The 16,231-nt window shown below is 35.8% G+C and overlaps 1 protein-coding gene across 1 annotated transcript; it reads right to left on the bottom strand.

Moving 5' to 3' along the window:
• Nucleotides 1-5,374: 5,374 nt before the first annotated feature.
• Arl6 (ADP ribosylation factor-like 6) lies at nucleotides 5,375-15,325 on the bottom strand. The gene is made up of 4 exons (XM_067771606.1): nucleotides 15,133-15,325; nucleotides 14,944-15,072; nucleotides 13,552-13,680; nucleotides 5,375-5,630 (listed from the first exon to the last, which is right to left on the bottom strand). The coding sequence occupies exons 1-4, from the start codon at nucleotides 15,308-15,310 to the stop codon at nucleotides 5,485-5,487; spliced, it is 582 nt and encodes a 193-aa protein (XP_067627707.1). The 5' UTR covers nucleotides 15,311-15,325; the 3' UTR covers nucleotides 5,375-5,484.
• Nucleotides 15,326-16,231: the final 906 nt, after the last annotated feature.

Below are 16,231 nucleotides of genomic sequence, written 5' to 3'. Positions count from 1 at the left end.
GGCCTAAATTCGAAGATTTTTGTTTGAACTACTCAGATACTCTTCCTTCTTCTAATAACATAAATCAAGAAGCTTCTAGGATCCAAAAAATTATTAGATCTGCAGCCAATCAATCCATTCCACTAACCTCTCCTAAACCCAGAAATAACAACCCTCCTTGGTGGGATAATGAACTTTCTTCTCTTAGAATTCACAAGCAACAAGCTTGGTATCATTTCAAACATAACCGCTCGCCATCGAATCTGGTAGCATATAAAAAAGCAAATGCCATTTTTAGAAGAAAAGCTAAGTTAGCTAAAATTAAATCTTTTCAGACTCTCACAGCCAGCATAAATTCCTCTTCTGATCCCAAAATGATTTGGACAAACATAAAAAGATTATCTGGTAACCTAACCTCCTCTCCTATCCCACCCCTCAAATCCTCACAAGGCAACCTACTATATCCTCAGGATATAGCCTTAGAGTTCGCCACTTATTTCTCTAACAACTCCTCTGACCCTAATTTCTCACCTGAATACTCTTCTAACAAACAATCTATTCTCTCCTATACCTACCTTCCCCCTTCCTTATCACCTTCAGCCAAATACCTCGATTCAAATCTGTCTTCAATTGAACTTCATCTTGCCCTGTCTTCCGTTAAAGGTAAAACTCCTGGAATAGATAAAATTTCCTATCCCATCATCAAAAACCTACCCCCTCTCCTCCGCAATAGACTCCTTAAACTTTACAACAATATCTTTCAAACTTCCGTCATACCCCAAACCTGGAAAACCAGCGCCGTCATCCCAATATTAAAACCTGGTAAACCTCCCTACGAAGTTACCAGCTATCGCCCAATTTCTCTCCTACCTTGCCTAGGAAAACTCTTAGAAAAAATTATTGCTACTAGGCTTTCATGGTTCCTCCAATTTAATAAACTCATTCACTCTAATCAGGTTGCATTTAAAAAAGGCCAAAGCACAATTGATGCCCTTCTTTACCTTGACCATTTCATCTGCGATGCTCTATCTAACAAAAACCACGTTTCCCTTCTCTCCCTTGATTTCGAAAAGGCATTTGATCGCGTAGGCATACACGTGGTTTTAAGACAATTAATTAAATGGAAGGTAGGACCCCGTATTTTTAATTTTGTAAAATCTTTCCTATATAAACGAAAAATTAAAGTTCTTATTTCTGGTTCATCTTCTCCCTCACTTTCCTTAGATAACGGAACCCCTCAGGGATCACCGCTGTCAGGTATTTTGTTCATCATAGCATTTGACGAAATCAGTTCTATCCTATCAAATTTCCCTAATATACGTCACGAGCTATATGCTGATGACCTGCTCATATTTTCCAAATCTTCCGACCTTAGTTCCATATCCTCTTCCTTTGTAGACGTCCTTTCCCAGCTATCCTCTTGGTCCCTCTCGTCGGGCGCTTCAATATCGTACTCTAAATCTAAATCATTCCACATTTGTAGAAAACAAAGTTGTAATTTTCCACCAATTTCATTTAACAATGTAAATATTCCTTGTCCTCCTACAATTAAGTTTCTTGGATTAGTCCTAGATAGTAAGTATGTATTTAAAGATCACTGTCAGTATATAAAAAATAGAATTTTTAAAAACTCAAATATCATTAAGTACCTATCATGTAAGCGCTCGCTCATTGGCCCAGCTCTATTAATTCAAGTTGTCAACGCCCTAATACTCTCCGTATTAAACTACGCTATTGAAATTTATGGACATCACTCAAAGAACCATATCAAAATGCTTGCTGCTCCGTATCACTCAGCTATAAGAAGATCGCTCCATGCTTTCCCAACATCGCCTATCAAAAATTTATTAGCAGAATCTGGTCTTCCCTTTCTAAGGGACAAAATGGAAGACAGCACTATCAAACTCTACCCTAGGATTATCCTTGGTTCCAATAACACGCTACAAAATGCTTTACATTCAGCATCATCACGGATTCGATCGCCTAAAATGGAATCAGCAATATACAAAAGCGCGTCTTTTGCCAAAACAAACAACTTGCCATTAAAACCACCCAAACTACGTAAACTTTGTCATCCTCCATGGTTGATTTCTAAAGAAACTTTTATAGACAATCTAGTTCGCCTACCCAAAAATACCACTCCGAATGCGATTTACATTGCTGAATTTCTAGTAGTTGCGAGTGCATTAAAACACAATAGTTGGAGATTTATTTACACGGACGGATCAAAAAATACCAGCACGTCATTTGCTGTCGTTAGCGAAAAAGGTAAGCCGATATCCTATGGGCTGCTTTTCCCCTTCTGTTCTATATTTATTGCCGAGGCCTCCGCTATTTTCCACGCCGTTCTACATGCTTCTAAAAACTCTGGAAAATATATAATATGTACCGACAGCTTATCATGTTTTCAAGCTATACAAAATTGCAATAACCTCACTAATGTCATCAAAGCAATTAGAGAATATCTTATTCTGTACCGAAATAAAATTAAGCTAATGTGGGTTCCAAGCCACACTGGTATAACTGGAAATTTTTACGCTGATGAATTAGCAAGAGATGCATCTAAGTCGCCCATAATAACAGTCAGCTTCTTTACAAAATCTGACATATATCGTCTCATCAACGAAAGAAGACACTCTAAACTAGCCATCGATTGGATTTCTTATACTCACCATTATGCTATAGTCAACTCAGCAAGGATCAAACCAGTGTATCCATCAACAATACCAGCTAACATTCTCACTCCATACATACGTCTCCGGATAGGACACACAATAGCACGCTCACCTCCTTGGTAGCACAAGAAACAATTGCTGTCCATTTTGCAACGACACAGCAACTGTCCTCCACCTATTAGAATTTTGCCCAATGCTGCGAGATAAAAGAGAACGCAACTTTAACATGGATCCTATCTCCCTTCTTTCCAATCCAACTGACGAAAACATAAAAACCATATATCATTTTCTAAAAGATTCCGATTTATTGAGAAGAATATAACACAAATCACTTATTCAACGGACAGCTGATAGCCTCTGATGCTAGCGCTGCATGTATTTTTTAGGTTGTACATATGTTAAATAACATTGTATAAGCTTTTATAAAAAAAAAAAAAAAAAAAAAAAAAAAAAAAACACTACTTTATTTTCTATGGCGCATAATCATAGTCAAAATAAAATAGATTTTAAATTTAGTTGCAGATTTTTGACATAATTTTCTATGAGCTATCTGTCAAAAAACTGAAACTAAATTTAAAACCTATTTTATTTTGACTATCATTATGCGCCAATAAGGTTTCAGTACTGGTGTAAGTGTGTGAACTATATTTAAAAAACTAACGAAATACAAGTAAAATACAACGTAGTTCATTAAAAACAAACAAGCCAGGTTGTATTTCGATAGGGTTTTTGCATAAAAACACAACTAAATTCAAAGTGTAAATTGTGTGTGTAAATGAGTTTTCAATAAGTGTACATTTTTCAGTTTTTCATAGTTGAGGAATTGACCTCCAGATTCTTGTTACACAAATATAGTGAACTTGGGTACAGAAATCCAAATTAAAAAGTTTTTAACAATAATTTGAAAAGCTCTAAATCTTCTCTGCTTTTTACACTTAAAGGAGTAACCCTCCGTAATAGATTAAACTTTTAATGAAAATCAATAACTCTGAACTGAACACTTTTCGCCATGATATAAAATTTAAATGCTGTGGAACAGGAGCAAAACTTTTGTGACTACATAAACCCTGTTTCAATCTTTTATGTCTCTGCACAGAACCCTAATAGACCGTTTTCAACCGAAACAACAATGGCAACCCAGATTTTCCCGTTAGGCTCACAAGCGAGTGCCTGTCAGAAAGAAGCCAACACACTTCCCTACAAGAATACTGACTATCATATGACTATCATCTGATTGTCAGCAATGTCAACCTAACGATCAGCGCCTCATACAAACTTTCTATCGCAAACTTAAGGGGACTTGCGCAAATGTGATGTAAACAACTGTGTACGTGTGAGTTTTTGTCTCCTTCTTATACACCAACATCGCCTACTGATTAAGTATATAGCCGTACTGCTCACTCTCATTCCTTTTCCTGGATCAGTGCTGACCCTCTAACTATCAAAAAGTGTCATAAATGATAGTTTACTGTAGATATCAGGTTTGACTGTTATACTATCATAAATGACCATTGTTTTATTCCACCAAAAATGAAACAATGCTTTTTGCTTTTTATTTACTTTATTTCATTACGTTTTTAATTTTGTACGTGATAAAAGCATACGTGTTTCTTATTTGTTTAAAATGAATAGTTTTATAAGAATTCGAGTTCAGAATGTTCAATTTAAATTCAGAAAATACCAAAACAACAGAAGAGCGCTTTCCTCATGCGGAAACACATTCAAAAATGAATCACCACTAACCACTATTATTTTTCGCGTATAAATTTTTTGAGTGCGCCCCATACATTCCGACAGATTTTGGTATTTTTTAATATTATTTTCGATTTTTTTCTTTTAGCATGGAGCTTTGAAATGCTCTCTTTTTCATTTTTTAAACTTATTTTTTATATGGTTTTCGTCGGCTAAAAATGGCGGAATTTAAAAAATAACAAAACAACCGTGATAATCATTTGATTGTCATATGACAGTCAGTAGTGACAACATGATTAAATCGGATAAACTGTTCTCGCATACATAAAATTCCGTTGAGAATTATGTATCTGTCTCACATGCATAATGGTATCTGCTGTATGTTCTTTTGTTCTGTACCAGGTGTCAGAAGCTTTCCCAGTTTGAGTCCTTTTTCATGATTATAGGCTGTCGTTGGGAACATGCGGACATGCGTGAGCGATCAAAGGAACATACATAAATTTGAGTATCAATGTTTACGTCATCGCAGGATCAGCATTGTCAATTACAAGTGTGAGTGTATTAGTAAAACTATCAGCGTTTCTTGTAGGGTTGTACTTGTACACTATGCACTTAACGACTGACATAAGGCTCCATTACTGATACTTAGCATAGACTTGACTTGACTTGAGAACTGTCACTTACAGTTCTGTTAAATGAACATTGGATGTTACTGATTACTCAAAATTTGGCAACACTTAACTTCACTTAGAAGTCTGTTGAATTTTGATTTTCTATGTAAGTTCTAAGTGACGTTTACATTTTGAGATACAAATTGACATTTATTTAAAAATAAATTTCAACGCTGATTATAATGCCAGATTGTATGCGCCAAGTGGAGTATAATCGTGGCTAAGTTGCCAAGTTTACGCCAAGTCAAGTCAAGTCTATGCTAATTATCAGTAATGGGGGCTATACTCACTTTTGACATCGCTTAATTTTTTAATCAACTTCGGTTGAACGGGAAAAATTTATTGGAAACCATGGTATTACTCCATTACATTTATCGATTTATTTAAGAAATATTCAAAATAAATTTTTTTTTAATTAGATTAATATTATTAGTACTGTATCATTTCCCTCGGTTTGTACACTACTTCTAGTACTTAATTTTTTTGTTATGAGAGCTCATAGATTTAATTTGTTGCACTAACCAATGGACGCCATCTTCCAAACCTTCTCCTGTCATTGCATTGCTGGGAGTTATATGCCATGGCTTATCTTCGATGTCGTGTAGGCCCAATGCTTATATATGAATCAAAATTAATAAACATTTTTTATCTTTAACTATATTTTTAAAAAGCCCTTGTTTAAATATAATGGCGCATAGTCATAATCAAAATAAAATAGGTTTTAAATTTAGTTGCAACTTTTTGACACAATTTTCTATGAGCTATCTTAAGCTGCAACTTAAGGGCGAATTAATGGTGACTTATAACCATAAAGCCATAACCAGATAAATCAGCTGATCGAACCTACCTTATGGAAAGGAATGTAATCGATTAATGGTGCCATACCATAACGCTAACGCCATAGCCATTCAATTGGTTTTTGGTTTCTCGCCATATCCATAACCTAAAAATATTTGAGTTGGTGAATTTAATAACTTTTTTTAGATTTTCTTCATTGTTTTGGATACGTTATGACTAAGATACTTATTTTTTGTGGAATATGTTTGTAATTTTTTCCGTTTTCATCATTTTTATGAAATTTTCACGATTTTTAGGTTAAGGCACCATTAATCGATCACATTGAGATGGTTATGGATATGGGTTAGGGTTATGGATATGGGACTATGGCGTTAGGGTTAAGGAAGTTTAATTTGGCTTTTAATTTAAAACCTATTTTATTTTGACTATGGCTATGCGGCAATAAGTAGGTTATAATAAAGAGGGCTCGCTATAAGTTGTGTTGTAAGAAAAAAAACACAGCTATTATAGCTTCTACTCTGTCGTCAAATCATTAACTTTTTATTATCTTACGGCCACCGATATAATTTTCTACAAAATTAGCTATGTATTTGTTTACGATTTCATACGCGGGTGCGAATTTAAATATTTTATAAAAATAACTCTGAAGCCCGAAAACAAAATCTTCCTAAATTTTGATATCCATTTGCTCTTCACAAATATTTAAAAATCACCATATAAATTTGAAAATTGTGTCAAAAACTTTCATTAACCCTAGGAAGATAACGTTATTTTTTTACCCTAGAAAGATAACGTACGTCTGAGAGATGTGTTCAAGTCTGGACCCTAAAGATAAAAACTAACATTTTTTTTTTATCATTTATTTGATACATATTCACTTGTTTTAAATGTTTTTTAAAGAAAAATATTGTTTTTTTAATATATTAAAAATTTAGTTTGACTTGTCTTGGACTTATCCTTACAAAAATTAGTCTTTTTGGAAGGACCTCAGTTTATAGCAAAAAAATTAAAGTAAAATACATTTTTTGTACTTCTATTGAATGAATTAACTATTTTAAACTATACTTAAAAAAATATCAGCTAAAATTACCATTTTAGGCAAAAATTACATATAGAATTTGTAGTCACGTAAAAGATAACGATACGTCTCTGACTAGTATTTTTAAAAAACAATCGTATATATTTCAGAAAACAAAAAAGTTACTATTGAAAAACACCCCCACTGACAAGCTGGTAATGGTAGCTGAGAAAACTGAGATTGAGAATGTTCTCTCTTTACGATTGTGGGAGACTGAGAGCAAAATTAAAACGAGTACGTCTCACAGACGTACGTTATCTCACTAGGGTTAACTTTTCAAGAGTGTATTCATATTTAAAGCCAGTTGAACTAGCTCCGATGTATTGTGCTGTTTTCGTTGACCTTACAAATTTTTGAAAATTCGTAGCTAGTCAGGCCAAATTCACATAGAAATCTTGCCGCGTCGATCTGCTTTGAGGCGTTGAAAGCGCTATAAGTCAGCAATAGCCGTGTTTTTTTAGTGGAGAATAGTGTAGAGATAAAATTGTGAGACACATTTCAGCTGCAACTGAGTATAATGCATACTGAAATTTAGCAGTAATAATCAATGTGAATTTATACAAGTGAAAAATCTTTCTATTCCTCCATTGCCATATCTGTCAAAGAATAGCTGACAGGGAGAATGCACAAATCACACAAAACACAAGATTGCGTATATAAACATAAGGGGACTCATGAAAGCATATAAACTTATAAGGTGTAAAATTATATCCATTTACACACGCTGTTATATGAACGCACCTAGTAATACTCTTGATAAACTTGATTGTTTATCAGCTGTATTATTGCCAAACAAAATTTTTTTGATTGTTGTACAAATTAAAAAATGCCAAGATCAAGTGAAAAATCAAAACTAAAACGCCTTTACTTGCTGATATTGGAGATTTCTGATGAAAATGCCTGCTGTAATGTCTGCAAGGTTGCATTCCTTTGAGTTTACCGCGTTTACACAATGAAATGTGCGCGTAAATTTATACAAATTAGGGGGACTCATGAAAGCATATAAACTTATAAGGTGTAAAATTATATCCATTTACACACGCTGTTATATGAACGCACCTAGTAATACTCTTGATAAACTTGGTTGTTTATCAGCTGTATTTTTGCCAAACAATTTTTTTTTGATTGTTATACAAATTAAAAAATGCCAAGATTAAGTGAAAAATCAAAACTAAAACGCCTTTACTTGCTGATGTTGGAGATTTCTGATGAAAATGCCTGCTGTAATGTCTGCAAGGTTGCATTTCTTTGAGTTTATCGCGTTTACACAATGAAATGTGCGCGTAAATTTATACAAATTGTGTAAATGATTTTTCATACAAAATTTGACAGCTGGTTTACGCACTAGATAAATTTATACGTTTACACACTTTATAAGGCATTTATACGGTTACATGAGTACCCCTATTGTGTAAATGATTTTTCATACAAAATTTGACAGCTCGTTTACGCACTAGATAAATTGATACGGTTACATGAGTCCCCCTATTGGTTCAGCTGTTTTTTATACGCAATTTTTACGTCATTTTCCTTTAGCTCTTGTTTTTTCTCTCTTTCTTTCATTCGCTCAAGCAGTCAAGTGTAGATGCTCAGAACGAAGCAATTTTGAACTCGTGAATGCGCAATCTGGCTAGGTGATTTGTGGGGAGAATGGCTGTCGCCCAGGCATGCTTAACCAACGAACCGATATCATTTCGTTACGATAATTAACGTTAATAAACGAAACAAAGTCATTTCGTTTCGTTTATTAACGTTAAGAACGTCAAATTAACGAAGTGATTTTGCTTCGTTTTCTGCCATATCAAAACGAAATCAAATCGTTTATGTTGATTATTAATTTCAAACTATGCTGGCAAAGCTGATTGATGGCGGAGTCATTAAAGGTGAAGGCATTAGCCAAGCTGATTGAAACTTTTCTCATGAATTTTGACAGTACGAACATTTCTCAGAGTATTTTGACATTACCACCAACGAATTACACAAACAAATTACATGGAGTTCGTGTGTATGTCCGCTCGCTGTTAGCACCTTACTGGCTTCACCATGGCTATAGCATTGCCAGCACAATTCAAACTTTAAGTATCACGTTTTTGTTAACGTTTTTACCGTTAACGAAAGCTTTTCGTTTCGGTTAAAAACGAGATACAATTTATCTTGATAATTTCTTTATCGATAATATTTCGAAGTGTTTCAACGGAAACGGTGGAAATTTTTTGATAAACGATTAGCTTAACGTTAAGGTGCATCCCTGCTGTCGCCAATGGCCAGAGAATGGAAGAAAGGTTTGTTTTTTGCTCGTCGTTATTAAATTGAAGTGCCATGAATCGCCCATTTGGGTTTCAAATCAGCTTTTCTTTTAATTGTGTATATAGAAAGTCAGACTATATATTGACTTCAATTTCTAAAATCTAGTTATTAGATGAAATATGAGTAGCCAGTTGAGCAAGAATTTCAAAATATGTAAATAATGCAATATACCACTCACTTACAAAAATGTTTGAAAACGATAAACGCCGCCGCCGCCGTCGATTTGCGACGTTTTTCGCACGCCGCCGCCGAATGACAAAAATATTGGCGCGGCGGCGGCGTTCGGCGCGTTACCATATTTTCTAGTCTTTTAAAACCATTTATTGTTCATCTCGAAAAATTTCCGATATGGTCAAAAGGGGTATCAAGGGATGCGCATCACTGCCAGTTATAAAAATCCAATTGCGAAATTTAACACTTTCTAACCGTTCAAAAGTTATTTGAGAAAACAGGCGACTTCAATGGAAGCTTAACACGGATTTCGCATCACCGAGTTATTAAAACAAAACCTTTGAATAAAAGTTATATAATAAACTAGAAGACCCGGCAGACGTTGTCCTGCCCTAAATTTGGCCTATCTTCATACATTTTAATAAGCTTTTTCCGTCTGACTCTGCCCTCCCCCCCTCTTCACTTTTTCCTAATCCTTTTATTCACTCCTCCCTCCGTCTTTTTCGCTTCATCTATCTCCATCTTCGTCTCATTCTATCTCTTTCTCAATCTCCTTCTCTATTTTCTCTTCTCTCAATTTCTTCTCATTCTTCTGCATCCCTTATTGCCTGTCCCAGAGGGTGGTATGTATTTTATTCCAGTCCCAGGCCCAGTCCCACTCCGAGTCTCAGTCCCAGTCCTAATCCTGATCCCAGTCCCAGTCCGTCTCTGCATAATATATTACTCTGTACTAAAGCACTCATCAACAGCTTTCATTTGATATCCATATTCTATATACACATTCTAGGGGTACCCGGGTCCATGTTTTGGCCTATATCTCGAGACCCTAGTCACCTAAGGGTATGAAAATTACCCTCTGCTAAATCACTCATCCACAGCTTTCATTTGATATCCATATTCTATAAACACATTCTAGGGGACCCGGGTCCACGTTTTGGCCTATATCTCGAGACCCTAGTCACCCAGGGGTATGAAAATTACCCTCTACTAAAACACTCATCAACAGCTTTCAATTGATATCCATATTCTATAAACACATTCTACGGGTACCCGGTTCCACGTTTTGGCCTATATCTCGAGATCCTAATCACCGAGTCACCTATCCTATATTTCAAGTTAGATCAAATTACACACGGGGTGCAAAAGAAATTCAAAATCGGTTCGTAATTTAGGAGTCCATTGGCCTCAAACATAATGACACGTGTTTTTTATATATTAAGATTTAAATGCTCACTTCGCATAATTTTCTCAAAAAATTAATAACGTACAATGAATTTAAATAAAATGTCCCAAGTCGAAATATTTTCAAATTGTCCTCAAGTTGTTAAAAAAGCAAGTTACCAGAAAAAGGTGCCGCATTTTATATCCCGATTGGCTGAAAGAGTAAGCGAAATCAGTGATGCAAAATCCTTTAGTAAGCCCAGTGGTTTAAATTCTCCTTTGAAATGATTCTCAGCTCAAACTTAACATGCATATACATGTCTTCAAAATGTATGAGAAGGGTTTGAAGAATCACTTTATTTGCTTAACTATAAAATAGCGTCTGAAATCTTAATTTTGATTTTCACACCTCATCATTCAACACCCAAATCTCCCGGTTTGACATTTCCTTAAGTGGGCTGCCCTATCCCCAATTAGTCCCTTGGAGTGAATCACATTGGATATATCCTATCAACAACGTAGTGAAGCGAAAGCTTTCTCAAGACAGTCGAACAAATTACCGGGTGTTCTACTACCCTAACGTAGGGGAGAGTCGAACTTGTCTGAAAACTGAAGGCGGTCATCCATAATGACCCTGCAAAATTGGCGAGTAATCCATGCATGCATGTATGGAGTACTCGCTATGGACCAACCGAGTGCTCCAAAATTAACCACAATTCATACAAAAAATATGGTTCAATTGACATTGCGATGTCCTAGGACGGGACCATATACTCCAGCTCCGCATTACATCAGAGTAATCCATGGAGTACCCACAGTCCAATAAACATCGTGTAGTGATTACAATCGTCAAAAACGAGCAATGATCGGCTAAAAATATGTTCGTGTAGAAACATGAGTTGGTCCATTGCTGCATTACAGTGGAGTATATTGGTAAGTACTCCAGTGGACCACATGATCCAACGATTTTTGCAGGGGAGTTCTTATATCATAAGGCCGGAAACGAAGACTATTGAGGTCAATGTATCGAACACAAACTTCTGCAAATTTTGGTCTACATTTTTAAACTTTTATCCACTGTCCTTGTAAAGTTTAAATTATATAGATGCGCCGAAGATTATACTATTTCCACCCATGAGTTACGTAATGATATCCACTTAGACTGCTTATGATTTGGAGGGCGGTATCCATGACCGAATAGTTACTCCCTAACGTTTCAAGGTGTTTTTTTTTGGTGTAACTCGGAAGCATAGCGCGACAAAAACATCCGTCAGAAAGTCTTCGGAGCTACACCTAGAGCTTCTAGAAAAGTGACGTCGATGAAGATATGAGTTGGAAGTCGCAGTCCTATGGCTTCTGTGCTGGCATATTGTGTAAGGGCCAGGATACGTGATAGCGACTGGTGGTCGGGATTGCTACTGTTCGGACGTCGGGAATTGTAGCTCTAAAAAACAGCCGAAAAACTGACGGGCCCTTTGCTGCGATCAACAATAAGCCAGCATTGATGCTAATCGTTAAAACTGTGCCACGAGAGTCATGACTATTATTGGATAATTGATAGCAACCGTAAGTCGCTTTTGTGCATGACCAGCATGTATCCACAAATGATTTAAAGAAATCGTGGCGACGACGGGTATTAGAGTTAGCCCAGAACAGCTCCTTCGTGAAACTACGCTACAAAAGTGTGACCATTTTTAGTATTTCTCCCTCTCTCCGCAAGGAGCTACTCCCGAAAATTTTTGAGCGATCCACGAGATTTTGAGGCAAAAACCGCGGATCTTTCCGAAATGGCCGAATCGTCGACTTCCTTAAATACATATAAACAAAACCTTTCCAAATATTATTTTTCTAAATTTTCGCTTTACAAGACCCCCAGATACTCATCCGCAAGTTAATGATATTGTTTTAGATCGTCAAAAATACCATTGGCGTCAGCAGTATATTTCCATATTCATTAGTTGTGGACAATGTGATACTCTTAAGTCCAGCCATTCAATCAGAGGTTTATGCCGATCAGTTTGTCGGCGCGCCGGCCATGCCGCCGCCGCCGGTATATAATAGAGCCTACGCCGCCGCCGCCGATTAAGTGACCGGCGTAAACCTCTAATACATATGCACACCGGCATATAATAATTGAATGTTCAATTATTGTGTTTTTCTGAGAGAAACAGAAAAGAAAGAAAGAAACATTTACTGGCATATTGCGATGGTACCATTTCGAAAAACGAATTCATCATCAAGTAATTTCGTAATATTATCAAAGGTTTCACCGAGATTCGAACCGCGAATCATAATAATTGATAACATTACGGAATTTCCTGATGATGAATTCGTTGGCGGTTTTGGAAATGGTACCATCGCAATATCCCAGTAAACGTTTCTTTCTTTCTTTTCAGTTTCTCTAAGGAAAACATAATAATTGAACATTTAATTATTATAAGCCGGTGTTAAACTCATGAATTCTTAATAATAAGTACAAATTGAACACACCATTAAAACAAACAAACATAAACTTATGAAATTAATACGCAGAAATTAAGTACTGCTAAATATTGTATTCATTATACTCAGTTGCAACTGAAATGTTACTCTCCATTTTATTTTTAGGTTATTCTCCACTTCTATGACCGAAAATGGTGTTTGTCCACTATTCATCGCAACTGATTCAGCTTTAGGTTATACACCACGACCAACAGAGGTGTGTGTCTCCGCTATTAAGAACAACCCATTTGCGAGTCTTCAACAATTGCTGCTAGATGGGTCTCCTAAACATTATCTAAGGCTGGGCTTTTCAGTGCGAGTTTAAACTCCAGTTAAATTTGAAGAGTTTAACGTTGCCACTTTGTTCGATAACATTAAATTTGTTACTTGCATGTGTGAGTTAGCGCAGTGGGTAGAGCACCAAGACTCGAAACCCACTGCAGTAACAGGTAAAAAATATTACATACTATTTCATATTTTAATATAATTTCTATGGTATAACGGCAGCAATGACCGCTCCATTGGTTTGATTACTTACCAGCTGCTATTTTAACACTTGACAAGGAGTCCTCACAGTCCATTTTGTTGTTGTATAATAGTATAGGAATGTTTCTAGTCTCCAGATCGGGGTGCTTCAGAAGCATTTCTAGCTCGTCTCGTACCACGACTATGGAAATCAGAGCAATTAACATACTATCCTAAAACATTCTGACTAATTTTAAATATTTGTATTGCTCATTTTACTTTATATGACTTTATAAACGTTATGTTATGATGCTACCTTTTTTATTTCCTTCCGATGACCCTCTCAGTCTTTATTCATATTTGCTCTTTACACCCTCACTCCCCCTTTTAGCAAACCATCAGTCCCTCTCTCATTTCCTTTATTTTCCTCCTCGTCTATTTCTCTAACTTTCCCACCCTCTCGTTTTCCTCATTTCTTACCAAATCGATCGGCCAACTTTTTTTTGTATACCATTTGGCACACGACTTGCTGAACGGGAAATATCCAATTTATAATATTTAATTTAAACTTGTGGCACCTTTGAAATAAGAAATTATTGATATCTCATACCCAAAACACCCCAAGAAACCCCTCTTACCAGATGAATCAATACAACAATATACATTTATTAATACTAACACGTACCAATATCCATTGCATTGGAGTAAATGCTATTAACTAAAAAGATGACCAATCGTAAAAGATAGAAAAAATCACATGATGGCCGCGTCACAATGAAGTTTCTCATGTTCATAAGTTTTGACATGAGTGAACATCGTCACAATCGCGCAAAATGTTCGGAGATATTTGCAGTTGAAGTTGGCGGTTTTCATGTGGTTGTTGTAGTGTTGGGTACCCACAAAAAAAATTGTGAACATAAGTGTTTTGCGCGGATATAGTTTCGGTCTCCAAACCGGTGCTGGACTCAACGAGGGTAAATTTTTTAAAGCGCGCCCGAAGGCCCCCAACGCAGAAAGGTGTTCTGTGCAAAAATGATATGGATACCACCCCCGGTTTCGAAGGGACCCGCGGGTAATGTTTCAGTTTTTCGTTAATATCTTTTGAACGAGTTAAAATTTTTATTTTCTGCCTTGGGATTATTAATACTGATGTCAAGACGCGACGTTTGAGCCCTCTCTTGAAACTTTTGGTAGCGTATTAGCAGTCGACCCCTCAACTAGACTTTTACCGTGCTTCCAATTAGAAATAACCCACCAAAGATGATATTTTTCCTATGAAAAAAAATTGGCATCACTAAAATTGTATATGGGAAGTCTTGGAGTTAAGTACGAAATTGAAGATAATTTCGTTGTATGTAAATTAGGACCAACTCTGTAATAGTTAGGCATAACATAGTGACTTGTTTGCCAATTAAAGCAAAATATGATAAAGAATGACCATAATATATATAAATAATAAGGTTACCTAATCTCATTCGATCACTTGAGTCGATTACATATATTATACCATGACAGTTTTTAAAATGATGTTCCCATAAACTTCTATAACGCCATGCACCAGATGTATCGACCATAGTGAATAGTACGCCTTCACCTTTGTTTAAATTAATAGTTATTTTCGAAAATTATAAACTTTTGCTAATCAAAAAATTACTTCTTATCTGTTCTAATGTAAATCCCACCGTTGGAACTGCTATGGCTGTTTGTTCATGTGGCGCTTTAAAGTGATTTATTATTGTCGATTTCCCACTGTTATTTAAACCAATAACAAGAATGGTAACTTTTTCTGATTTAGTTTTAAAAAATGTAGATATTTTTTTAAACATTCCCATATTAAATTATTTTTAAGTACCTTTTTTATTACTTACAAGTTATTTACTAATTACGTGATTACGTGAACGATTGGTGCTAAAGGAAAACAAATTGTTGCTATGGTAATAGTTGGAAACACCGAAAGAAGAAATATTGCCAGAAGTTTGCGAGGATATGAAATAACCCTGAAATATTTTACAGATATTTAGTCCCTTTTAATTTGCCCTGTTAGATTTACCGACTGGTAAAATATTGCCAAGTTACAATTGTTAGGTTGTATATTTTTTGTTGTTGTTTTGCCTGCAAATCGGATTCCTGTCAAGCAAAAACTTTAAATTAATAAAAAAAAAGAAGTTATGTCTATTGTTTGATTTATCTCATATAATTTATGTATTTTAATAACCGTTTTCAAATGCACATGGGTTCTGCGAGCTCCTGATATGTGCATTCTGAGCAGAGATCGATAAAATACCGAACCTTTCGTGTCTCTGCCTGTTATCTTTACCTGGTTCTAAGGCTTCCAGAGTGCTCTTAGTGGCTTTATAAAAGCATTTTTAATGTCCAATATAATGAATATTTGGTGCTCAATTGTGTATGAATAAAAAATTCAAAGGAAATGTCAAAAAGTTGCACGAATAGAGTTGCCGTATGAAATGGAATGTGTAACACCAAAATAGAAATTTCCGATACTTGTAAATAAAAAATATGCGTAAGGCGCGAATAACCGCCGAAGAGACTTTAGGCCGAGCTTCTCTTCCAATTTGCGTCGTGCTCCTTTTTTTCTTACAAATAGGCGGACAGAACCTACTTGTTTTATGCCGACTCCGAACGGCATCTGCAAGGCAGATTAGTTTTCACTGAGAGCTTTTCATAGCAGAAATAAAGCTAGAGACATTGGTGCTTTATCGGTAACCGTATCGGTAGCATTATAACAGCTGATT

This window comes from Eurosta solidaginis, chromosome 3, assembly GCF_040869045.1.
Source record: "Eurosta solidaginis isolate ZX-2024a chromosome 3, ASM4086904v1, whole genome shotgun sequence".
Lineage (NCBI taxonomy): Eukaryota > Metazoa > Arthropoda > Insecta > Diptera > Tephritidae > Eurosta > Eurosta solidaginis.
The sequence above is the reverse complement of the archived record's forward strand: the minus strand, read 5'-3'. Positions and strand labels throughout refer to the sequence as shown.